Source organism: Osmerus mordax, chromosome 1, assembly GCF_038355195.1.
Source record: "Osmerus mordax isolate fOsmMor3 chromosome 1, fOsmMor3.pri, whole genome shotgun sequence".
Taxonomy (NCBI): domain Eukaryota; kingdom Metazoa; phylum Chordata; class Actinopteri; order Osmeriformes; family Osmeridae; genus Osmerus; species Osmerus mordax.
Genome location: NC_090050.1, coordinates 11,359,458 through 11,384,336, shown reverse-complemented (window position 1 = coordinate 11,384,336; position 24,879 = coordinate 11,359,458). Strand labels below are relative to the sequence as shown.

At 45.0% G+C, this 24,879-nt stretch overlaps 3 protein-coding genes across 3 annotated transcripts; 2 read left to right on the top strand and 1 right to left on the bottom strand.

Moving 5' to 3' along the window:
• Nucleotides 1-1,903: 1,903 nt before the first annotated feature.
• LOC136944512 (uncharacterized protein C6orf132) lies at nt 1,904-9,556 on the top strand. The gene is made up of 5 exons (XM_067238313.1): nt 1,904-2,178; nt 3,931-4,019; nt 5,841-5,931; nt 6,345-8,370; nt 8,570-9,556. Exons 1-5 carry the CDS (start codon nt 2,097-2,099, stop codon nt 8,667-8,669), a joined length of 2,388 nt encoding a protein of 795 aa, XP_067094414.1. The 5' UTR covers nt 1,904-2,096; the 3' UTR covers nt 8,670-9,556.
• An 18-nt stretch (nt 9,557-9,574) lies between these two features.
• wdr77 (WD repeat domain 77) lies at nt 9,575-13,464 on the bottom strand. Its single transcript, XM_067238324.1, has 10 exons — nt 12,811-13,464; nt 12,094-12,279; nt 11,835-11,976; nt 11,668-11,717; nt 11,465-11,535; nt 11,221-11,278; nt 11,049-11,120; nt 10,843-10,951; nt 10,615-10,683; nt 9,575-10,500 (listed from the first exon to the last, which is right to left on the bottom strand). Exons 1-10 carry the CDS (start codon nt 12,893-12,895, stop codon nt 10,344-10,346), a joined length of 999 nt encoding a protein of 332 aa, XP_067094425.1. The 5' UTR covers nt 12,896-13,464; the 3' UTR covers nt 9,575-10,343.
• Nucleotides 13,465-14,319: 855 nt separating this feature from the next.
• Nucleotides 14,320-24,823, top strand: pbrm1 (polybromo 1). The gene is made up of 29 exons (XM_067244236.1): nt 14,320-14,469; nt 14,618-14,715; nt 14,800-14,947; nt 15,129-15,278; nt 15,367-15,483; nt 15,572-15,640; nt 15,790-15,888; nt 15,989-16,074; nt 16,156-16,241; nt 16,359-16,575; nt 16,803-16,944; nt 17,064-17,158; nt 17,234-17,513; nt 17,669-17,774; nt 17,947-18,586; nt 18,723-18,934; nt 19,145-19,330; nt 19,604-19,761; nt 19,855-20,109; nt 20,382-20,527; nt 20,613-20,770; nt 20,934-21,117; nt 21,308-21,509; nt 21,749-21,950; nt 22,466-22,621; nt 23,008-23,163; nt 23,617-23,669; nt 23,789-24,002; nt 24,198-24,823. Exons 1-29 carry the CDS (start codon nt 14,329-14,331, stop codon nt 24,359-24,361), a joined length of 4,920 nt encoding a protein of 1,639 aa, XP_067100337.1. The 5' UTR covers nt 14,320-14,328; the 3' UTR covers nt 24,362-24,823.
• Nucleotides 24,824-24,879: the final 56 nt, after the last annotated feature.

The following is a 24,879-nucleotide window of genomic DNA, read 5'->3' as shown; positions in this document are numbered from 1 at the left end:
CAATGCAGGGATATAATGAAATCTGTAATTGCATCATAACTGCGTGTCATTGCAGAGATCATCACCAACACCAAAAATACTTAATAATAATAAATTGTGGCTGTATATTTCTGTGGATTCCCTTCTATTAAGATTCTGAGCTTGCTTTTCATTTAGATAAGAATGCAAAATTTTGTCCAAGATTTTTTACGTGAATACAGTGATCAAAATGGGTATGATTTGTATCAGAAATGTAGCAATAAAGGAGAAGCCCCACAGAACTAACACAGATGTTGGCAAAATATGACAACGATATCTATAGTGTTCAATAAACTACACAAACACACTTTGTCACGGTTCACAACATCAAACCTAAACAGAGAAGTTATTTACATTACAAACAGTTATTTGACGTATGACATTTCTATAGTTTCAGTCAAACAGGTTCAACTATATAAAACATTTTATTCACTCAAAAACGCACAACGCAAAGAAACTGATATCATCACCAGCCATCAATCACTTGGAATGTGCTCTAACAAAGTATGTGCTGAGGTACGTTTGATTCCATTTTTGATACCTGCTTTTGCAGCTCGTCATGTTTCTTGACTTCCTTGGTACATGCCTGCCTGCACATTCTCAACATATCGACAGTCGACATGATGCCTTCGTACTGAGGACATAAAACAGGATGGACGAGTCAAGTTAGAGTCTCCAACTCAACCATGGAGATATGCAGCAGGCTAAAATACACTGTACCTCCAGGGAGAGAGAGAGAGGCTCAGGACAATGAACGTGTGTTTGTTTGTGGCACACATTTGAAATGGCGTTAAACCTGTTCACATGTAAACATTTCAATACGTTTTAATCAATGAGTGACTTAGAGTACCATGGTAGCTGTTCCAGAATTTACAGACACTGCTTTGACCTATCTGGCATTGTGTATGGGTTATGTGTTGGTACGTATGTGTAGTCAACCCACAAAGTGAGAGCATTCATAATCCTCTTTAGTACAGCCTCTCATCTTATCTTTGCATTAACCTGCTTACTTGAGTCATGTTACCTTTTTTGGTAATATGATTGATGCAGATAATAATTAAACCAAAGCCTAGGGATTAACTCCAGTGGAGTGATGAGGGGAGGAGGTTGGTTATGAGGTTACTCCAGGCACTTGATCAGGATCTCATTTTGATCATAATCTCATCAGGGATACTTAGATTCAGAACTAGGGAGTCAGGTGGCTGAGCAGTGAGGGAATCGGGCTAGTAATCCGAAGGTTGCCAGTTCGATTCCCGGTCATGCCAACTGACGCTGTGTCCATGGGCAAGACACTTCACCCTACTTGCCTCGGGGAGAATCCTCCTCCCTGTACTTACTGTAAGTCGCTCTGGATAAGAGCGTCTGCTAAATGACTAAATGTAATGTAAATGTAACTTTAAAATGATCAAATAATGCTTATCAATGACACCTTAGTCCTATAGAAGAAACCAAACTCAATCATGAACACTTAGGTAATTCACAACCATTTAAACTTTCTCAAAAAGTTACTGATCCCATGAAGCCATGTTTAGGTTTGGGGATTATTTATTAACATTAAGGTCAGTTGGTAAAGACTTTACCACCATCCAGATGCTGTTGCTGTTCTTAGGCAGTCCAAAAGAAAGCCTGCCTAAAACAGGTGTAAGCTGGGCCAAACACAATTAAACTTTCACAAATACTTGGATATACACCAAGAGGAAGGAAGCGAGACAGTTCGTTGCTTAGATGCGTGTGAATGTTATTGGAATGTTTTAGTCATGGTAGAAGGCGTGTGTGCTTATTGGCAGGCCGGTTCTGGGAGTGATTTCTGCGTTCTTTCTGCCTCACCTGTCAACGTACAAAGGGGAAGGCAAGGAGAACGGGGCAGTAGGCGGAGACAGGTGCCATTTTCTATCTCCCTCGAAGTTTACACCAATTCAGTATCAAATCTGTAGTACATTGAGCTATACCACTGTTGTAAAGCAAACCGAATGGTTCTACAAGATTGAAACTCCTCTGAGGCTTGGCTCAAGTCTAACGATACTCACCATGTGTTAACTCGACTAATCTTCTGGAATATAACACCGTAGGAAAAAATCATGAAAAAGGGATCACTGAATTTCTTAGGGCGAAAAAAAACATCACTCTTCGACTCTAAAATTCAAGTTAATCAGGATATTGGTAAGTATGGCATTCAGGCACATTGAGAAGAACTATAACACTGTTTTTCGTTTTCCAAACTTCCAATTTCTCTCGCGACCGACCTTTGCACTTGAAGATGATTGTTGATCGATTATTGTTAGTATTTCCATAGCAAGAGTTTGTAATCCAACTATGGTAATCCTGTTAACTGTACCTCTGGTTTACTACTTTTAGGTGCAACTTTTGCCAAGGAATTAGGACGAATATGTGGCAGTACCAGTGGTGATTTTAGACTATTTTTAGGGGTGCTCAAGCACACCTAAATTTCATCTCAGCGCCCCTAAAAATAATAATAATAAAATTATTTATATTTTAATTATTATTATCTTAAATACGTTTTAGTACTCTTACGTAAGAGTTTGCAAACGTGTCTGTTAGTGGCAGATGACAAACAATTACAGGTTCAAAGGGCTTTAAACAAGTTTAATATCCAACCAAAGGAGAAGAAGTAGTTAATTTCATGGCGCAGATTAAGAACACAAGTTACGTTCTCATTGGGGGCTGAGCCCCCCTAAAGGTTTGATCCTAGAATCGCCAGTACCTTAACATTATAATAGATATGGTGTTTATTTATCATACCTGTTTTTTGCTATGGCTAGGTGTGATGTTGCGCCATAATACCATAATGACAGTGTTATTATTTGGAGATTCCATAATTTGCATTTCATAGCATCCTTTGGGTTCTTTTATTTAGATTTTAGGTCTGTATGCTTGGTGTCTCAAAAGCGGGTCAGATCAAATTAAAAACATGCTATATTGCATAAACTTCACTTTCAAGTTTGGTCAATGCTTTTGAGAACCACAGACTACAGGGAAATTGCTGTGCAAATAGGATTCGAAGGCGTTGGTTTATGGAAATAAGTCAGGTGCACGAACGAAAACACATCCCAATGTGCATAACATTAATGCATACATTATATGATAGCCATACTCACATAAACATAGCAATGATCAACTGTGCTGAGTGCAGAGCAAGTTTCACCAGTTCAGTCCAGGCCTGTTCCACATTTCCCACTAAATCCATCCAGTATGTGTTTTGAGGCTGGTATGATGGCTACAAAACAGAAAGACAGGCCATATAGTTATGATGATCTTTAGCTCTCTTTCTATTGTACTTCAGTGTAATATTTCTAATCAAATGGGGTAAAGAATGACATGTCTATGATATGATCATGGGGAAATACTCTCTGACAGGCAGTTCAATTGGTCATTTAACCTGGTTGGCACTCATCAGATCGTTGGATTACTATCCTATTTGGTTGTTGAATGCTGTAACACATATGTTTCATGGATGAAGTGAACACCAGCCACAGAGCTGGTGTTCCTGAGACTCAACTTCAATAGAAGGGTGAAACAGAAGTACTAAGCACAGATGAGAATTTGTTATTCAAGTGCAAATGTTCCTTTGTTCTACAACCAAAGAAATGTCCTCGACAAAGCGCACGGTACATCACATTTTAATTTAGGGATTGGCAACTGGCAACACATACAGTAGTTGTAAGTTCACCTCTGTGAACCAACAATCGCTCAGCTTTACACTGTCACTAGACTGTGAATCTAATTACAGAGAAAATATTCTCACAATTTTAATGGAACATGTTTCAATGTAAACATTGTCTTGTTGTCTGGTAGCATGTTTCTCGTCGGTCCATCTGTAGTGGTGGAGGCCTATGCTGGTGGAACGCCCAGACCGCGAACTAATAAAGTGCTGCGTGTCTTTGTTTTTCTCAGATAATGTGGAGCTGGTGTTAGATTCATCAGCCATTCCAGAGTCGGGGACTGCCAAGGTCAGGTCCAGGCCTACCGTGAAGCACTTTGCGGTAAGACACATTTGCATGTGCACACACAACTGTTCAATGTAAAGTGAACATAAAGATAATAATTTGGTTTATATGCCCTGACTGGCATTTTCTCAAGTTGCCTTTTGTGCTGTTTCATGCATTAATACAGCCCTTGCAGTTTGCATCTCTACAGTGGTCAATTAAATATTGGAAACAACAAGTTTCCAATCGTAAATTTGTCGTAAAGTAAACATTTACTTATCAGCTTTTTGTAGTTTACTGCAAGATAATCTGAATGACCTCACAAGGGGGCATTTCTGTAATCATCTCTGTGAGACCATTTCAGGCCCATCTGTCACCTGTCAGTCTGAAAGCAAAATGATCTAATCAGAAACTTGTGCTGACTATGAACATTCTTCCATGTCAATATGGGCATGCAGTCAATACATTGTCTCATTTCAATGTTTTTACTGTTCAAGTTCATTCATTCAATTGAAATAACCTTTCCTCAACTTCATCAACAACTGTCACACTGTAGTTCACGTGTTGGGTACATTGAAACTGAGAGACACCCTGACTGACCTTGTGACATCTAGAATCTTCCTTATAAGCAGCTCACCTGTAGCGTCTGTATCTAAATGTTCCTCCAACTACTAAAGAAGATCAACTCGAAGATGTTCTAATTGTTCCTGAGAATCTGAACACCTAAGAATAGGGAGCGTTATTGTGACTTTTTTTCTGGAATGTGTTGAATGAGACGCACCCAGGCATGAGGGGTTGGAACAGTCTGACTATCATTTGGGATGGAACTTAAAGTGAGTCATGGAAAGTGAAGACATAGATAGAGATTGAATGGGGTGCAAAGCCGTATGTAATGCCCCACCCATGGCACTGAAATTAAATGTGCATTCCTACACCTGTAATTAAGGCTCCAATGTCAGTCCCATTTGCTTTCCACACATTTTCATTGTTGTTTTTTACAATATGTACTTGTTTCTTGACAGTGATCACAGAATTCCAAGTGTGCTCCTTGAAATTCTGGGAAAGTACCTTGTGACTTTCAATGTAAACTGAACAGGTACTTGTTGACTTTAACCTTGTCTGACACAGGAAATATTTGGTGATAGAAGTGTAAACTTTATTTTACTTAATGGGAGTGTAATTAACTGTTGAGAAGGCAGATATGAGGATAGTCTTGGTGCTGGCTTTGTTTCCCAACCTTATCTCTTGAAGGGCATGTGCCGATATTCATTCTGCCAGCCCTGTGTTGTGTAAACAGAATCGTTGTTTATTTTTAGCGATGTTTAGGAGGTGTTGAGAACAGTCAGTCACACGGGCAGGAGACTATCTGAAGGCATGGCCCTTTTGCTGCAAGGCAGGCAAGCCCTCTTACTAAGGTGTGTTACCTGCTGTGCCCTACCCTTCTTGTATGTGAATGACACATTATAGGAGTGGCCACAGTAACAAGCTTTCAACTCAAATAGGTTCTAAAAGCAAAATATATGCTTATATGCTGTTGGGCTTAGATTTTCATCTCTGAGTGGGTCCCAAGTTTTTCAATCTCATGTTTGCTTTTGTCCCTCTGGAAATGAACACCATTCAGCCTATGAGAAACAAAGCCTGCTGGAAATAAGTGTAATTTCAAGGTCATTGGGTGGAGACAGTGTCATTAACTACAAAAGTGCTAAATGTTTTTGAGGCACAGCACAAGCCCACAAAATAGTTTGGAGAACAGGTTGGTTCACTCCAAACTGTAAGCCTCAAGCCTAGCCTTGCAGATGACAATGTCAGCGGCTAACCTAAGCTGAGATCAGGGTTAAATGTGAAAATTCAGGGTGTTTTTATGATCTTTTCCCACAGCCCTCCTCGGAGGTTGTGCAAGGGTTTGCTGTCCCAACACCCAAAGTTCCTGACCTCCCCCCATTCGGTGGACCAAAGATCAATGGTGCAGGTGAGGGTCACTCTCCTTTCAAACTCAAATTCTGTGATATATCTTGTGCTCTTGTGTACAAAAGCTAAGCTAATTCAAATTCCTACCTCCCAACGTTTTTTGTTAGTCTCAGACAGACATCTGATTACCGGTAATAACAGATTAGCACATACAACAATAGGAGTTTCCGTAAAGGGATTAAAATACAGAACAAGTAAATGTTTGACAACATTTCACAATAACACAGCGATACTTGCTGGCAAGCATGTTTGCAGAACAGGAGGGAATCGATTGTTTTATGAGTTTCTTTTGAAATCAGGCCAACCATGACTGAAAGTAAAGTCATTGTTTTGATATGCAGACAATGACTATATCAGTGATTATGCTGTGCATTCTCTGATTCGGGTTATTTGTTTGCCTCTTATTCTTTGTAGTCAACGGAGACCGGTTGTCCAATGGATCAGCTCTATCTGTACCTGACTTGGTGGAGGGAGAAATCTTCATACCTCCTCCACCTTCCATGGCACCGCCACCTCCTCCGTCGTTCATCCCCCCACCACCAAACTTCCTGGGGAACCTGGACTCTGCAGACCTAGCATCCCTTCAGCCTCCCTCCATGCCCCCTCCCAAACCCCCCTCATTAGCCCCCTCTGAGGAGGAGGAGGACCTTAGCTTCCTCAAACCTCCACCAATGGCTCCTCCCAAGCCCCCTTCTACGTCCTCTAATGCTTCTACTTCCTCTTTGCCAATTTCCACTCCTCCTTCACCTTTTATCCCCGATATGACAGAATGTCCAAAATTCACCCCTCCACCACCTCTTCAAAGGACTCATAAGAACCCCCCTCTAAAGCCCACAAGGCTGTCTTCCATTCCCAGCCTGGATGTACCCCCCCAGACCCCTGCCCTGACCCCCCCAGTTCAGACCTCCACACCCTCCAGCTTCAATCCCCAGAACACAGCCAAGCTCTACAGCATCCCCAAGACCTCCATCCTTGGTGACAAGGTGAACCGTGAGAAGAGGCCTAAGCAGATCCTACTCCTGGAGGACTCGGAGACAGCTGACTCTGTGGCTGGGCCTGTCCAAGTCAATGACAACACCCCATCTGTTGTTCCACCAGCCAAGCCGGCCCGTAGAAACAGCTGTGGCAACCATCTAGAAAAAGGCCTTCAAGACCTTAAAGATAACTTACATGCTACCCTTCCTACTCCACAAACCCAGCTTCAGACCAACACAGAGATAAAAACAGAGACGACAATTGCAGCACAGCAGGAAGTCGACAAACCAGCTCAGGAAGGTTCACTCAAGCTTCCGAGGGAATCTCCTGTTCCTTCTGTTGCCCCAGTGGCAAACCAGGTCAGGCTGGATAAATCTCCAAGTCAGGCCCACAATTACAGCCCCTTGCTGGACCGTAAACTACGTCAGCTGAAGGGAAGTGAGGCCACAGCGGCGAAGGAGGGTCCTGCAGCTTCCCCACTGGCCCTTCTCATGGCGGCCAAGCAGCGAGATAAACACAAGTCTTCTCTGTCCCGAGAGAATAGTGCTAAGGGGAGTGAGCCAAAGCCCACTGCCAGTATTCAGCCCAGCGAGTCCAATCCCAACACCTTCACCGTTGTCCCCAGATCCACCTCTTTCTCCTCTGCGACCTCTCTGGACAGACCTCCACAGAGGCCACAGTCTGTGGATATTAGTACGCCCACACTTGGGATGCAGACTCCCGAGCCGGCCAGGGCTGCGGAGAAGCTTCCTGTCAACCCAGTCCTGCTCACTTCAAGGTCCTCCTCCTCCAGCAGTCTGAATGTGGAGAAGCAGAGTGCTGAGCGCCGTCCTTCACCATCTGACGGCGTCCACGATGAAGAGAACGGCGAGGAGCAATGTATGCCCTTACTCCCTCCCCCACCAGAATTTGCTAACTTCGATGACGAGGTGGTCGGATCTCCACCCAGTGTGCCTGCGCCTGCCCCTCCTTTGATGAATTCCCTCCCCCCCACCACCACCGCCCCTGTTACTCCTGTCAAAGCCCATTTGCCTCCTCCTCCTCCCCCGGCCAAACCCAAGCCTCCAAGCCCCCCAAAGCTCCCTCTTCCTACTACCTCGGCAGTCAAACCCAAGCCTTCAGTCCAGATCAAGGCAACGCCTCCCCCCACTCAACCTCCTGCGAGCTCTCTCACATCCAGCCAAGCTACCCTCCTGAGCATCCTGCAAAAGAAGATGCTGGAGATGGATCAGAAAATGACCGTGCCAATCAAGGAGACTGAGGCCATTTCTGACGAATGGGGCTCTCCTCTGTCGGAAGAGGACACCAAGATACCTGTGGCCCCGAGAGTGACTCCTGTGCCCACGTTCAGCCAAAAGCCAAAGAGTTCTACTCTGCCTGTCCAAACAAAAGTCCTGGACATGCATGAACTGGAGACTAAAGTTGCCAAAAAAGCTCAAGATGCATCATCAAAAGTTTCCACCAGGTAAAAGCCAAAACATAATTGCGGTTGACCTGCTGTTGTTACATTGTTGAATAGCTTTACTTAGCTTCAGTCCTCAAGGATTACTCTTAACTCTATTGATTTATAAAGCAATTAGTCTAGATTTCAGTCATGAGGCACATTTCATCTTAACACAACTTGCTGTTGATCTTGTTAACACCCCTCTCTTATTTCATTGCAGCACTGGGCCCCATTCCAAACAGCCACACGGCATGACATTCATCGTGCGACCTGGAACCACACAACCCATCACGCTAGTCGGCAAAGGAGACTCTTCATGAATATCCTATGATAAACCATGACTTGATGTCTGATGTCTTTGAACGTTAGACAACACAAAATAAATGTTATGTGCAGTCACAATTATTTAGTGCAATGGAGAAAAGACTATTAAAAACTAAAGAATCTGACTTTATTTCACCCAAAAATGGATTGCGCCATTGCAAAAGAATCTGAGCAGTCTGTGGACAGTGTCAAGTAGTTTGCAATACAGACCCCAATGTCCCATAAGTGGGTGGATTACACTTGGATTCCTTTAATCAAAATGTTCACTGCTTATTCATCAGTGAACACATTGAATCTTTGATCCAGTGACTTGAAAGAGGCGATGTCATTAATCTGTCAGGTATTCAGCCTTTCATAACCACGTTTGTGTCTGTGTAGAGGTTTACATAATGTTGTGTTATTGCAGTTATTTGGAAGCAGAAGCAAAAGGAATTTAGATAGTGAACAATTACTTCTATGCAAATAAGCACAGGGGATTGTTGTTTTATACACATACCTGTTACTTTACAGATTCTGTACTTTAGCCAGTGAATATGCTATATATATATATATATATATTTCACCTAGATAAAAGAACCAAAGTCCAGCAAATCATACTCCAGTCAAGTGACTGGTGTTATGGTATGATTGTATAGCTATTAGACTAGTCTTTTAGTGGTATGCTGTATATACAAACATTGTGCTCTTCCAATTTAATTTACAATTTAGATAAACTTAAAATCTAATTTTATATAAATACAATTATTATAACACCATGTGTACAGACCTAGACAAGTGATGAGTCATACTGACTCTTCACTCTTAAACCTACTAATCTGTAAAATGAAAATAATCTTGATTTATAATCATTATTAAACATTCTAGTGGAAGTTGTTACCAACAATTAATGTCACAATGCAAATATCATACAGCCATTACTTTTATTAGAGGATGGATAAACAGATGGCATGTAAGTATAGTAATTGTGGGATATTTCCCCAGAAACACAAGGCATTTACAGTACATACAAACCATGGAACAGTCGTTAAACACGTACATTGCAGTGATGTATGGTTCTGTATCTGCATTTGAACATTGAGAACACCAAACCAAAACGCCAGACGAGGAGAAGTCCCAGTCCTACAGAAGCACTGCAGTAAAGACTGAACTATGCATTATATTTACATCCTTTTTGTTATATACACATCGTAAGTCGGTCCAAACACAACCATTTGGGAAGAAGGCAAATCCATGTAAAATATAAGACCAGGTTCTTTGAGTCCACTGTATAATTGTATCAGAATCCATGGATAAGCCATGGTACCAATTTATCTGCAGTTGACAACAAGTCTAAGCCACCTATGTAATCCTATTAGAGAGCCAGCATCTCACTCACACGGCTCACAGACTTCCATCACCAAAGTGGCCTTGACTGAACCCAAACGTTTTGACCCGGCAGGCTTCAGTGTTCAAATACATGTTATGGTGGCCAAACCCCTTTCATTCATAGTCACTTCTCCATATTGTGCCATTCACTGCTCTATACCAATTTGTCTTTTCTGTCAAAATTGGTAAATTGATATATAAAACTAGGGACACTGGGAAAGCTCTACAGCTCCTAACCGGGAACAGAAAAAGGTCAAAATCTCAATTCTTCCAGCGATTTCCTTTTCAGACCTAGCCCTGTAGGCCTAAGGTGGGGGTGCGGAGGATCCGGTGTCTGGTGCGGCCTGTCCCACGGTGTGGTGGATGACTTGGTGGTCCCAGCCCACAGTGGTGAGGGAGTCTGAGCCCCCAGGGAGCCAGCACACACCGCGGACAAAGTCCTGGTGGGAGCCGTCCCTGAAGCTGCGACAGGAAGAAGATAAAACAACCCCAGAATAGTGGTGAATGACGGGGGTATTTGTACGGGATCACTGGCTGTCATAAGCCAAGTAAGGGCGTCGTTTTGATAACACTTACATTTCTTTGAGCTCCGAGTTCATCACAGCCAAAAAGCAGTCATCACTGATGGAGGCCAGCATAGGGACGCTGAGGAAGAAGAGGTTGTGTGGTCGGTTATTTCAGACTAATCTGCGGTTCATGCCACGAAAGGGCATAGACGGTCAATTTGACCGTTTGATCCCTGTGAGCCTGTGTCTGAGGTTTTACTCATATGTGTGAGTGGAGCAGAGCAGAGCCAGTGTGTACCTGTGTGAGGAGAAGGCTAAACCAGAGACTCTGCGACTGTGGGAACTCAGCATCTGGCCCGGCTCCGTTCCCTGAAAGTCCCTCATTGTCACTCTTCCCAACTCATCACCTGGGGCATAACACAGTATGGGACAGCAAGGGTAAGGTTGACAATTGGGCACTGGGGCACCATGGGTATTGTAGTTCATTCCGTAGTTGGTCCTTACCATAGGCAATGGTGTTCCTGTTGTGAGGATGCCAGGCCACCGAGGTAGGGCAACAGCTGGGGGATTCGATATCTGGGATCAGATCAAACAAATCAAGTTAAAAAAAAAAACTAGAGGAACTATTCAAGCTAACACATTATGGATGGAACACACTGGATTTGTTTTTGTTTACCTAATCTACTGGCTGGTTTGGTAGGTTTCCTACGGTCCCATAGTAACAGCCTCCCATCCTGGGGGAGCAGAAAGCAGACTTCAATGAGAACCGGGAAAAACCCTCATGACGATGATACTAGTTGGAACATAAGGGATCTACATGTGTTTAATAAAATCTCTGAAAATAACAAAACAACCAACCCATACAAGGCCACATCAATCCAGATGCACGCCACTGTTCACAGCCTAGTACCTGCTCTTACCTCGCCACAGGAGAGGAATAAGGAGTCATCTGCTGGGCTGCAGGACACACAGGACACTGGCATCGAGTGGCCTGGGTGAAGGTAAAGCAACTTCAGCTTATACTAGACAGGTGGCTGACAGACGTGATCGCCACAAACTGACTGCCACAATGAATAACTGGACGGCACAAAGGACACTCGGACTAGAATATGTGTTGCCTCACCGCTGTATGTGCTGACCACCGCCTCCTGACTGAGGTCCCAGACCTTGATCCTGCAATAGAGAGAAATCAGAGAGGCATGAGAAAACGTTTATCGAAAAAACACGTCTGCACATAATACTGGGTTGTAATGACATTGAATCTGTATGGGTGGGGTGGCGTGTACGAACTTGCAGTCCATGCTGCCACTGACGGCATGGCTTGCATCAGTGGTTGAGCTCACGCTGGTTACAATGTGGTCATGCTCATGTTTGCTGAACCGGTTTACCAACAAGCGTTCATCCTCAGTCAACTCCCAAAGCTCCACAGCACCTGCATTCGCAACATTGTTCACACTGAAAAATCTCCATCGATTGCAAGTGATGGCATTTTCTATGGTTTTATAATGGAGTGGATCAGATCAGAAAAGCAAAACATTTGCCTGCTCACCAGAGTCAGATCCAACAAGAACGCCTTTCTCCGAAACCCACTTGGCCTCTGTAACCCCAGCCTCTGTCTGGACACCAGCCTTGCAAAAACCTTCATTTGGAGACTGTTTTGGGTCACTGTAGACCCAAATAGACCCCAGCCAACATCTGCCAGTCAGGCTCGAGGCCCCGAGGAGCAGCGTACCGTCTAGGGATAAAGAGGAAACGGATCCCGAGTTAATCCTCGATTGATACTAAACGCTACAATTTACTGGATCAAACGGATGGAAAAGTTAGTAGCTGTGCGCGCCCTGCTGGTGACGTCTTGTTTGACAAGCTGAATCTCAACGTCCAAAGCATGGCTATTTCATTTTCTCATCATACCGAAAACAATGACATTTGAACAAAACATTTGCCTAATTGACCCTGAGTGGCGGAGTTAGTTCTGGCAGCGCGTCACGTCAACAGCCGAGGTCAAAAAATGTTTGCTCCCTACCGTCTAACTAATTGAATGTACTTGTGCTATGCTAACTATGATCCAACACAGAATTTTCCTTTAGATCGCCACGCCACCAATAACAAACTTATTTCCATAAATGGCTAATCAACACGAGTGTCTTGAAGAACTTGGTGAAGAGATACAAACCCAGATAGTCGGCTGGGCTTGCTAACTAGTACACGCTACTAACACCACGTGCAAGGCTACATACAAATACTAGCTAACTGTTGCATTTCTTACCTGCCCTATATTGCGCAGAGTCCAGATGCTTCTCCATGCACGCCGGTGCATTAGGGGGTGCATTCCATCGGTTTTCCTTGATCATTCTGGTACTAATAAATTTGAATATGTGCAAAGAAATTCTATACTTGCTCAGTGCTGTGGTTGTGTGGCTGTCGCAAATAACTTCAATAGGAAGAAAAAATGAATTGTGCGTGTTCCAATGCAGCAACGAAACAGCCACGTGAAACTCGAACTTCCGCTTCCAGGTTTCGTGCGCGCTTGAGAAAAATCATCACTACTTGAACTGTATTAGCCCATCAAAATATACTATTACTTTATTGGCTGTATGTACACTGATGTAACAAAAACACCTTATTTTCTAATTATTGAAACCATACATATTGCATGAAAAAACAATTGAATTTGACATTGCACTTTTGTTTTTTTTGTGTGCATTTTACCAATTTTCTCAAACAAAGAATGCCAACAAAACTCAGTCACTTAAAGCTATTTTCCACTAACCTATTCTTATTCACAGTGAAAAATGATAGCAATAATGATAATTATCATTAATTATCAGTGGACACAAGTAGTGAAATATGAAATATTAATTAAGATTTTGTACAATGCTGGTCTGCAGTGCAGTTGCGTTTGTGCAGAGAAAAATGTGTGTGCAAGTCAACAGCAATTAGATTTTAAATACTTCAATTATTTTCAAAATAGAAGTTTGAGACAGTAATGCTGAAGTAGAGTTTTTGAGGCTTTGCGCATTATTATAAATCACCGCACACTGTCAGTGTATACCATATTGTACATATTATAAGTATACTTTACTATAATGTTTCGTACGTTTTTTAAATGAAAACAACACTTGATTATGCAACGATAAGTAAATGTTGTAAATTCATGCTGCTAAGTCTTTTATTGTGAAATTGTTGTGTTTACGGATACGGAAGTGACTTTCTGTGTCGTATATTATTGTTAAATTTGTATTTATCTTTCTGATATCAACCAGCCTTCTCAAATCGTATAAAATAATTTAAGATATAAAAGGTACACTCTTGTTTAGCAAACAGGGATAAATTCCCTCAACCGTGGTGTGTATTTATCAATTTAGTGTTTTGACTGTCTTTGTTTACCTGTCAGTATTCTTAGGCTGCTGATGCTGGGGCTATAGTTAGCTTGCTTACTGCTTTATAAACGGTTACTACGCTAGCTAGTTAGTAACCTGTCTGGAAACGCCAGGATGCTGAGCCTGTGGCGTTGAAGCTGGCGGTTTTGGAAACCGCCCCAAATCGCAAATAAGCCGCACGTGAATGTCTTTTCAAATTCATTTTAATTTTTTATAATGAAAGTGAGGATGACGTTGAAAAGAAAATTAATATAGCCAATAATATGATTAATACAGTCCCTGGCTGCAGTGAATATGATGGCTATGTGCATGGCCATTGAGTTCCGAACCATAACTGAAGTAGGTCTGTTGATCAATTATGGTGAATCTTTATAAACATTAGCCTCTTCGCAGGTGTTTTAGTCATGGCCTCCAAACGGAGAAGGGCTACGTCCCCCTCCAGTAGTGTGAGCGGAGGGGACTTTGACGACGGCCAGCCTTCATCCTTAGTGACTTCAGTGGGACGAAAAAGGAGAAGAACTTCAAACATTCCTACGGTGGATCCCGTAGGTTCTTTCAGTTACTAAGCTTCTTAAGTAAAAGTAGTCATGTCATTTATAGAAGTTCAACCTTATGTTTTGCATAATTTGTGTTCTCACAGAATGAACAGTATGTTATCTAGTATTGTTATGTAATTTGAATGCTTGTGAACAGATTGCTGTCTGCCATGAACTGTACAACACAATAAGAGACTATAAGGATGACCAGGGTCGGATGTTATGTGAGCTATTCATACGAGCGCCTAAGAGAAGGTACAGAAGGGATATTATCTCATATATAATTTCTATCGTTTCTTCGTCATTTTAAAACAACATTTGACCTGTTGCTCTCCACAGAAATCAGCCTGACTACTACCACGTTGTGTCCCAGCCCATCGACATGATGAAGCTCCAGCAGAAGCTGAAGATGGAGGAGTACGATGATGTGGAGCAGCTTACTGCTGACTTCCAGCTCCTCTTCAACAACGCAAAGACATATTACAAGGTACACGCAATTGTGAAGGGACTGATTCGTAGGTAGCCAACAAAACAGTGTAATAACAACATGTAACACCATTTTCAAACAATGCACTGATGTTTGCCTGTGAGTGACAGTTCCAGAGAAATCACTTTTGCTTGGTCTTGAACAAACAGTCGGGAGTTTATGATGTGTCCTATTCCTGCAGCCTGAGACTCCTGAGTACAGGGCGGCTTGTAAGCTGTGGGACCTCTACCTGCGCACCAAGAACGAGTTTGTCCAGCGAGGGGATTATGATGAAGAAGAGGAAGATGGAGACGATGCACAAGAGCACCCGGGAGGTTCAAATGAGGATGAGGTGATTGTTGGATCTGGGACAAATGGGACTGAAGCCGAGTTTGGAGCTGGAGCAGCTTAAGTTGAGTGTAATTGTGTTTGACCCGCAGAACGCCCCCACGTGCCTGAAAGAGGTACTGGAGCAGCTGCTTGATGCTGTGGTGTCCTACACAGAGCCCGCAGGACGACTCGTCAGCGAGCTCTTCCACAAACTGCCCTCAAAAGTAGTAAGAACCATTCTTCTCTCTCCTACTTTAATCTGCATGTTTGACTGAGCCTCCTCTCAAGTTTTGATGAGTGTTCTGCTTACGACAGCAATACCCAGACTATTATGCCATTATAAAGGATCCAATAGACTTGAAAATCATCGCCCAGAGGATTCAGGTTTGTTTCCGTGAATAATTACTTGTATTTTACCACACATTGATTTAGTTAACTGTCAAAGTCTTTGAAGCCTGAAGTGATCAGACGCATGCACATTTTATTTCAAACGTGTTTATGAACTCATCGCTTACATAGTTGCTGTTTCTCAGATGGGCCTCTACAGAAGTGTTAACGCCATGGGGAAAGACATAGATCTCCTGGTAAAGAACGCCAAAACATACAATGAGCCTGGGTCGCAAGTTTTCAAGGTAAGCTTGTGTGATTGGTAAGAAGTCTTTAATAAGAACATCATTCTTGATTGATGCTACTTTAGGTCAAACTCATAATTATATTTATCATATATTTCAGGATGCCAATAATATAAAAAAGATTTTTGCTCAACGAAAGGCTGAGATGGAGCATGCAGAACCAGTCAAATCCAGCATTCGCATCAGGTAGACTCATAGTGTGAATATTAAAGGACATGACCTTCCACCGAATCCTTCCACCATCTGTAACATCTGTGTGTGTGTCAGGAACAGAAGGTCTACCCAGGGAGACCGTCTCTCAGCCATTACCATGGCTCTTCAGTATGAGAGTGATGAGGATGGGATACTTTCTGGTAGGTCTCATTTGTCTGTCCTCGTTTCTTTACAATGGAAATTGCCATTGGATCGTCATTGGAAGAAAATCTTTTCTCAGATGACATATCTTTCTGGTCTGTCTGTGACTTCCTCAGGTTCTGTTCACTATGACGAGGTGGAGTCTGAAGCAGAGAGCCTTCACTCCAACATAGACATAGCTAACCCCATTTTTCAGCTGTACGAAGCCGTGCGCGGAGCCCGCAACAGCCAGGGCCAGCTTATCTCAGAGCCCTTCCTCCAGCTGCCCTCCAGAAAGGACTACCCTGACTACTACCAGCAGATCAGCCAGCCCACCTGCCTGCTCCAGATCAGGTAGGGCCACTCTCATCTGTCCAGGACTGGTATGGATCAATATGGATAAGTTATGGTTTTATAGGCATGTTAGTATCTATCAGATGAATAAATCGTTAAATCAGGTGAGGTCTGATTGCCCCATATTGTTATTGATATTGCCTATAATTGCACTACCACATGGATTGTACAGGACATATCTCTATCTCCTCCTTTTCCACATGTGAGAGCCCCTTCTTGCCCCACAGGAACAAGATGAAGAACAGCGAGTACGAGAGCGTGGAGCACATAGACACGGACCTCTCCCTGATGTTTGAGAACGCCAAACGTTACAACGTGCCCCATTCCTCCATCTACAAGCGAGCGCTTAAACTACAGCACATTCAGCAGGTCAGTCGTGGTTCTGGACACCTGAAATGGGTGGAGAAGGGGGGAAAAACAGCTCAGCTGTACTGTACTCATACTGAGAGTTTTATATTTGTGTGTGTGTGTGTCGACTTGTCCTTTAGCTGAAGAGAAAGGAACTGTTAGGGAGAGAGGATGATGATGGTGACAGCATGCTCTCCTGCACCATGTCCGACACCAGCAGCACCAAGAGGAAGAGGTATGTACCCATGACGACGGCACGATCATCCGTCAGGACAACCTGAGAACCTCACACCTCCCATATCGCTTCCAGCCACAAGAAGAACACCAAGAAGAACCGCATGAAGACGCTCTACTCCTCTGTGATCGAAGCCCGCGAGATGGGCACCGGCAGGAGGCTGTGTGACCTCTTCATGGTCAAGCCCTCCAAGAAGGACTACCCCGACTACTACAAGATCATCCTGGAGCCCATGGACCTGAGGATCATCGACCACAACATTCGCTCAGACAAGTACCTGAGCGAGGATTCCATGGTGGAGGACCTGAAGCTCATGTTCCGCAACGCACGGCACTACAACGAGGAGGGCTCCCAGGTGAGCGGTCCAATCGGAACACAAGCCGGCAAATGAGGTTACGTTTATTTAGTCTGTGATAAGAGTGATAGAGGTCCTCACAGTACATTGAAGGACTATAACCAACAGTCTTTGGACCTCAGTGCTCCTGTCCACTGATGTTGGTCTTGGTTCAGGTGTACAACGACGCAGACATCCTGGAGAAGTTACTGAAGGATAAGTGGAGAGAACTGGGCCCCCTGCTGGATGAGGATGATATGATCTCGCCCAAACTTAAAATCAGTATGTTGCTGTTTGTTATTCATGTATTATCCATTTATCCATTCATGTCTTTGCAGCCTCTACATACTGGATGTACCGCGTTATATGTTGATTGAAGGTATCTGAAAGGCATGAGTGTTGGGACACACACACACACACACACACACGGCCTACGTTTCCCCTTGTCTTCCAGGAAAGAGCAGCCTCACCTTAAAGAAGTCCAAGTACCTGACCCCTCTGCAGCAGAAGCTCAGCGAGCTCTACGAGGCCGTCAAGAACTTTACCGACAAGCGCGGACGTCGCCTCAGCACCATCTTCCTGCGCCTGCCGTCGCGGGCCGAGCTGCCCGACTACTACCTGGCCATCAAGAAGCCGGTGGACATGGAGAAGGTCAAGAGCCACATGCTGGCGAACAAGTACCAGGACGTGGACGCGCTGGTGGAAGACCTGGTCCTGATGTTCAACAACGCCTGCACCTACAACGAGCCCGAGTCGCTCATCTACCGCGACGCCCTGATGCTCCACCGGGTGCTGCTGGAGACGCGGCGGGATCTGGAGGGCGGCGAGGACGCCCACGTGCCCGACGTGGCCCGCCTCATCCAGGAGCTCGTCCGCAGCCTCTTCGTCTCCGTGCTCGGCCATCAGGACGACGAGGGCCGTTGCTATAGCGATTCGCTGGCCGAGATCCCGGCCGCGGATCCCGCCAGCCCCGACAAGCCGGCTCTCAACTTTGAGATCATCAGGGCCAACGTGGACCGAGGGCGCTACAAGAGGCTGGACGTGTTCCAGGATCACATGTTTGAGGTGCTGGAGAAGGCCAGACGCATGCACCGGTATGGGGATGTCATTTTCTTTCGTGGTATTCTTGGTTAATATAGTCAAAAAGAACGAAATTGAGAAACAAAAATGTCTGTTCTGAGTTTGGGTTTGTGAAAAGCCTGGTGTTGATGTCTTCTGCCCCGCCCATAGGACAGACTCTGAGATCTTCGAGGACGCCGTGGAGCTGCAGCAGTTCTTCATCCGCATCCGAGACGAGCTGTGCAAGAACGGGGAGATCCTGCTGTCGCCCGCCCTCAGCTACACCTCCAAACACCTGCACGGCGACGTGGAGAAGGAGAAGAAGGAGAAGTTGCCCAAGGAGATGGAGGAGGACAAGGTCAAGAGAGAGGAGGAGAAAAAAGGTATGCCGTCTATTCTTTTTCTTTTCTTTTTCTTTAACCTTTATTTGACCAGGCAGGCAGAATCATTCGTCTCCTAGAACATCCTAAATGAAGTGACTTCACGTGTGATGCAGAAATCAAACTGGTTTGAATGATAACCATCCTAAATAATGTCCTAATACAGACTGCAGAATACTTGATGTGACAGTATAGTGGTGTGGTTCCCCACAGAGGCAGAGAAGAGCGGGGAGCCTGCAGCCGGACCGTGGCAGTCAGGCCTGCAGCGCACCTACAGCCAGGACTGCAGCTTCAAGGACAGCATGTACCACGTGGGAGACTATGTCTATGTGGAGCCTGCGGAGCCCAACCTCCAGCCTCACATCGTCTGCATCGAGCGCCTGTGGCAGGACGACGCAGGTCGGCTCCCTCACCGATTCTCAGGCAGCCGTGTTATGCTAATGCTAGCGTAGCTCGTTTGAGAGCTCTTTGGTCTGGCTAGCTACGATGCTAGCTACGATGCTATCCCCCTCGACCGTCCTAGAACCTCACCCTAGACCTGTATGAGTGTCTGTCATACAACCGTAGCTACTAGCTATACTGATATCATCCTGGTTTCAGAGCAGTATGTGCTTTAGTTGGCCAGCTATGGTTGTTGTTATTGCTTATCACATCGTGTTTCCAATGTCACAGGTGAGAAATGGCTTTATGGTTGCTGGTTCTACAGACCAAATGAAACATTCCATCTTGCTACGCGCAAGTTCTTGGAGAAGGAGGTCTTCAAAAGTGACTACTACAACAAAGTTCCTGTCAACAAAATTCTGGGCAAATGTGTGGTCATGTTTGTGAAGGTAAGGCATTTGTCAAATTCTGTCATTCTGAGGTGCCTGCCACAGAAAATCAGAAAATCCTATTTTGATGTTAAACATTCTGGTAACTTTCAGGAGTACTTCAAACTTCACCCCGACGGCTTCAGAGCTGAAGACGTGTATGTATGTGAATCCCGTTACTCCGCCAAAACTAAGTCCTTCAAAAAGATCAAGATGTGGACCATGCCTGTGAGCTCTGTGAGGTTTGTCCCTCGTGACATCCCGTTGCCTGTAGTTCGTGTTGCCTCTATGTTTGCCCCAAAACATGAAGATGAGAAGCCTTCTGAGATAGCAGAGGAGGGCAAGAGTGCAGATGCGGACGTGGATAAGGTGAGTTCCATTTGGAGTAAGATTCATAGATTCATAGATTAATTGTGCTCAATCCAGAAAAAATATTCTAACGCCAGGGAAACGGGACAGAAAAAGTGTATGTATAGTACAAACGAGTAAAGATTGTATGTGTGTATATATGTATACTATATATTTATAATGTAAATATTTGTGCATGATTAAGCATGTGTACTACTTAGTTCACTTATTCTTATTGAATGTTCTACTGTTGATGAATAACCTGAAGTGAATATGTGTGATTGGTTGTGCAGGAGAGGGAGGATGTGTCCATGGACATGACCAATGGGGAGCCGGGCTGCCAGTACTACGAGCAACTGTGCTACAACGACTCCTGGCTCAAAGTGGGAGACTGCGTCTACATACGCTCCCATGGACTAGTGCGCCACCGTGTGGGCAGGTAATGTCAATACACATTGTTTGCTAGGAAAAAGGTCAGAACAAGAACATTGGTGTCAAACCCTATGGCTGTTTCTCTTGAGCAGGATCGAGAAGATGTGGTTGCGGGATGGGTCAGCCTACTTCTTTGGGCCCATCTTCATCCACCCAGAGGAGACGGAACATGAGCCCACCAAGATGTTCTATAAGAAGGAAGTGTTCCTTAGCAACCTGGAGGAGGCGTGTCCCATGACCTGTATCATAGGTAGAGTCCCACGCTTTGGGGATGATGTATATCTGCAATTTGATGTCTTTTTTTATTTCCTGTCTCTTTCTATACATAATGTACTGTATATACACAGCGGTAATACTGTATATATTCATTCAAAACAATGATGTCCACACTCGACTCTATCTAAACCTCACAGGAAAGTGTGCAGTGTCCTCCTTCAAGGACTACCTGTCGTGCCGGCCGACTGAAGTCCCCGAGGAGGACGTGCTGCTCTGTGAGAGCCGCTACATCGAGACGGAGAAGCAGATGAAGAAGTTCAAGGGCCTGAAGCGCTTTTCCCTCTCTGGGAAAGTGGTGGAGGATGAGATCTACTATTTTCGGTGAGAAGCGTCACGGTGATGAGGGGTCATCATTTGGGGAGGTCGGAAATTGGGTGTGTTTCAAATGACTCGAATTACTAACTGACTGATTCAAAATGGCATGTCATTTCTATTATTATTAGAATTGTTGAAAGATTATTTCTCAGGTGTAAACCTCGACTTCACTCTCTCCCCCGATCCGCCCCGACAGGAAGTTGATCGTGCCCCAGAAGGAGCCGTCTCCTCTGCTGGACAGGAAGATCGAGGAGCTGGAGGCCAAGTTTGCCGACATGACGGACGAGGAGCTGGAAGACCTGGGGGAGGACGAGGGGGACCTGGGGGACACGTCCCTGCCCCACATCCAGACCCCACTGTCCAGCGAGATGGACATCATGCCCTACACACCTCCGCAGGTCAGTGGAGTAGGATACTGTACGCACTCTGTTCAACCCATATCACTTCAGATGTTTCAGCAGGCTGATGCTAGTTTAATATACTGCGGTTCTCTCGAAGGATCTTTGACTACTAACTACTAAAAACTCTTGTGAGGAATATGTCATTTCGTTTGGTAGTGTTGATGGACTTTCCGCTCCGCAATCATCCATTGTGTCCAATTGTCTGTCATGTGGTTGCCGCCGGTGTCTGGTTCCAGTCTACCCCTAAGTCCATGAAAGGCTTGTCCAAGAAGGAGGGCTCCAAGAGGAAGATCAACATGAGCGGCTACATCCTGTTCAGCAGTGAGATGCGAGCAGTCATCAAGGCCCGCCATCCGGACTTCTCCTTCGGGGAGCTGAGTCGCCTCGTGGGGACGGAGTGGAGGAACCTGGAGGCTCCCAAGAAGGCCGAGTACGAGGGTGAGAGCCGGACGGGTTGGGGTTTGGTGTAGAGCAGTGGTTCTCAAACTATGGTACGCGGAGGAATCTTAACTATGATATCATTGAAATGTGATTTAAAATGAGTTTTGCCTTCCCTGTAATGTTTTGGTTTCGAAACAAAAATAAATGTTGGCACGCGCTACCTACCTGACTGTTCCCGGGTAGGGGCGCATGCAAACATCCACGATAGTTACTATGTGAACTGTGTGTAGCTCAATAGGGTAGGCTTACGCTACTGTATTTTAACGTCGGTCATAATGGTGGTACTTGGAGAGTCAAATATTTTCTGAGGTGGTACGGGGTGTAAAAAGTTTGAGAACCACTGGTCTAGAGCTTCAGACGGGATTTCCTTTCAGGAATTTCCTGCTTTATGATACATTGTTTATACACCGTTTGACTTAAGCCATGTTCAACCAATGAAAGGCCTTTACATCTCCGGATAACACATTCGGTCGGTCTGTCGGTCGGTCAGTAAGCGTGGTGTTTTTTTGCAGAGCGGGCAGCCAAAGTAGCGGAGCAGCAGGAGCGAGAGAGGGCAGCCCAGCAGCAGGCTTCCCCAAGAGCAGGTACCCCAGTAGGGGCACTGATGGGGGTGGTGCCCCCCCCGACCCCCATGGGGATGCTTAATCCCGGCATGACGCCTGTGTCAGGTAACCCCTCGCAGACGAGGACGCTGGAATAAGAAGCTCAACTGCTAGCATGCCCTTTTAATTTGCTCCCGCCTCTTCCACCTTCGACTCCTGTGTAATCCTCTTATGTCTGTGCACCGCCCCCGTCTCATGACTTAAGCATTTGACGTTGTCTGGCGTCATCGTGATAGCTGCTTGTGGAGATTAAGACGTACTTGTAAACTACGTGCATGATCACGTTTTCTCATCTCTGTGTAATTGCTTTCAGCCGATTGTATTGTCTGTGTTGTCTGCTTGTAGCGCTAAATATAGACATGAATGCATGCTGTCTAACTACTGCATGAGTTCTGTCACTGTAGTTGCATGGTTAACTTGTTGCATCACGGCCCGCTCCTCTTCTGATAAAGGCATGATGGGTGCATACAGGCCCCACGTGATGCCCCTGCAGTGCCATGGTAACGGCATGGTACTTGGCATGCCACCGCATCACATGGGGGCGCTTGTTTTACCTCACCATCTCCTGCCGCCGGGGATGCCCACGTTCCCTTGCATGCCATACCAGGGTAAGCGCAACGTTACCCTCGGCCGCCGGCCCGCCCGACAGCCCATGCAGTTGCTTCCTTTCTGCCACTCTTAATTTGCTGGAGGGGCTACCTGTACAGTGGGCTGAGGTCCCTCGGTGACGAGGTCACAGTGGTTCACCTGAGGCTCAGCTTTATCGTTAGCTTGCCGATATGATGTCTTTGGGAATTCAATGTTTCTCTCTATGACACAATGCAACAGCTTCGCTGTATCTAACCCTAAGAGACTTCTGACAAACTTAACCGTTCAGTGAAGATCATTGGTGTGGAGAGGATTTCCAAATGCCCATGCGACCCCACTCTTAAATCTAATCTTTGGTCATTAGCATTCTGATTTGTCTAATTAGAGAATTTCGACTGGCCAATCCCACGAGAAGGGTAGAGGCTTATGCTAAGAAGTCTATGTAACTGCCTATGCTGGATGCCTCCCAACAGGTGTCAATGTCATGGCTGGGGCTCCTGGAGCGGGGAATCCCTATGGAGGACAGGTAATCTCTGAGTTACTCCGACGATGCATCCCAATGGTGTTAAACGGTACCTGGGGAAAGACAAACGATGACTACTATGAGTTTGAGTATCACTGCTAATGGCAGCTCTGTGTCTTCAGATGGGCATGGTCGGTGCAGGCCAGCAGGCCCCACCACCATACCCAGGACAGGGCCAGGTGGGCCAGCCAGCCATCCAGCAGCCCTCCACACCCATGTTTGTGTCCCCACCACCCAAACCCCAGCGCCTTCTGCACTCAGAGGCCTACCTGAAGTACATCGAAGGACTTAAAGCAGACTCCTCCACCATCAGCAAATGGGACCAAACCCTCTCTGGTAAGTTTCCTCCGTGACAGGGATCTTAGTCCCTAGAAAATCGAGCTAAAAGGGGGATCTTCTTGTCTAACGTGAGTACATTATGGATGTTTGTTTCCCCCGACATGCATGTGCATATTAGATTGCTGAGATGGGGGACATGGTACTATGTATTTGTGTATGAATCATGTGTTGTGTGTGTGCACGCTTGAATAGCTCGGAAGAAAGACGTCCGCCTGACTAGAGAGCAGGAGAGCCGACTGCCGTCACACTGGCTAAAGAGCAAGGGCGCCCACAACACGATGGCAGATGCACTGTGGCGACTCCGAGACCTGATGCTGCGGGACACCCTGAACATCCGCCAGACCTACAACCTGTAGATCGAAACCTCTGCACCCGAGCCTCCTCACCTTACACTGTCAGACAGGAAAGGTTGAAAGCTCGCAAAAAAGAAAAGCGTCATTGAATGTTCATTGTGTTATGTTAGTGAGTGTTGTTGTTATGGCACAAAAAAAAAGATGTTTGGATTTGTTTAAATGTTCAAAAAAGTGTTTGAAGTTTGTTCAAGCTGTTTCGTATTTGTATTTTAAATGTATTGTTCCAAGTGCATTATTGTATGGATAGTTAATGAACAGTGTTTTCATACAAAAGTACTAGAATAGACCGCATCTTGATTACATTTCATTGTGTTTTGTGGTACTGTAGGTCTATTAGAATTCAAAATCTAACCGAATTCAAGATCTAGCATCTGACAGAAAAGGCATTTATCACAATTTCAAGTTCTATTTTCATAAATATTGATGAACGTTTGTTGATTAATAAAATCCCAGTGTGCATTTGGGGCGTGTCTGGAATGGCTCGTTTGACATGTTTTGCACATGCGCATTGCTCAGACCGC

Coding starts and splice junctions, on each gene's coding strand:
- LOC136944512 (XM_067238313.1), top strand. CDS start 2,097: ATGAAAAAGGGATCACTGAATTTCTTAGGGCGAAAAAAAACATCACTC. Junction 2,179..3,930: donor TCAAGTTAATCAGGATATTG/GTAAGTATGGCA, acceptor TGTTTTTCTCAG/ATAATGTGGAGCTGGTGTTA. Junction 5,932..6,344: donor ACCAAAGATCAATGGTGCAG/GTGAGGGTCACT, acceptor TATTCTTTGTAG/TCAACGGAGACCGGTTGTCC.
- pbrm1 (XM_067244236.1), top strand. CDS start 14,329: ATGGCCTCCAAACGGAGAAGGGCTACGTCCCCCTCCAGTAGTGTGAGC. Junction 16,576..16,802: donor ACCTGCCTGCTCCAGATCAG/GTAGGGCCACTC, acceptor CTTGCCCCACAG/GAACAAGATGAAGAACAGCG. Junction 17,514..17,668: donor ACAACGAGGAGGGCTCCCAG/GTGAGCGGTCCA, acceptor GTCTTGGTTCAG/GTGTACAACGACGCAGACAT.
- wdr77 (XM_067238324.1), bottom strand. CDS start 12,895: ATGATCAAGGAAAACCGATGGAATGCACCCCCTAATGCACCGGCGTGC. Junction 11,718..11,834: donor AGTGGCAGCATGGACTGCAA/GTTCGTACACGC, acceptor TCTCTATTGCAG/GATCAAGGTCTGGGACCTCA. Junction 11,121..11,220: donor CAAACCAGCCAGTAGATTAG/GTAAACAAAAAC, acceptor ATCTGATCCCAG/ATATCGAATCCCCCAGCTGT.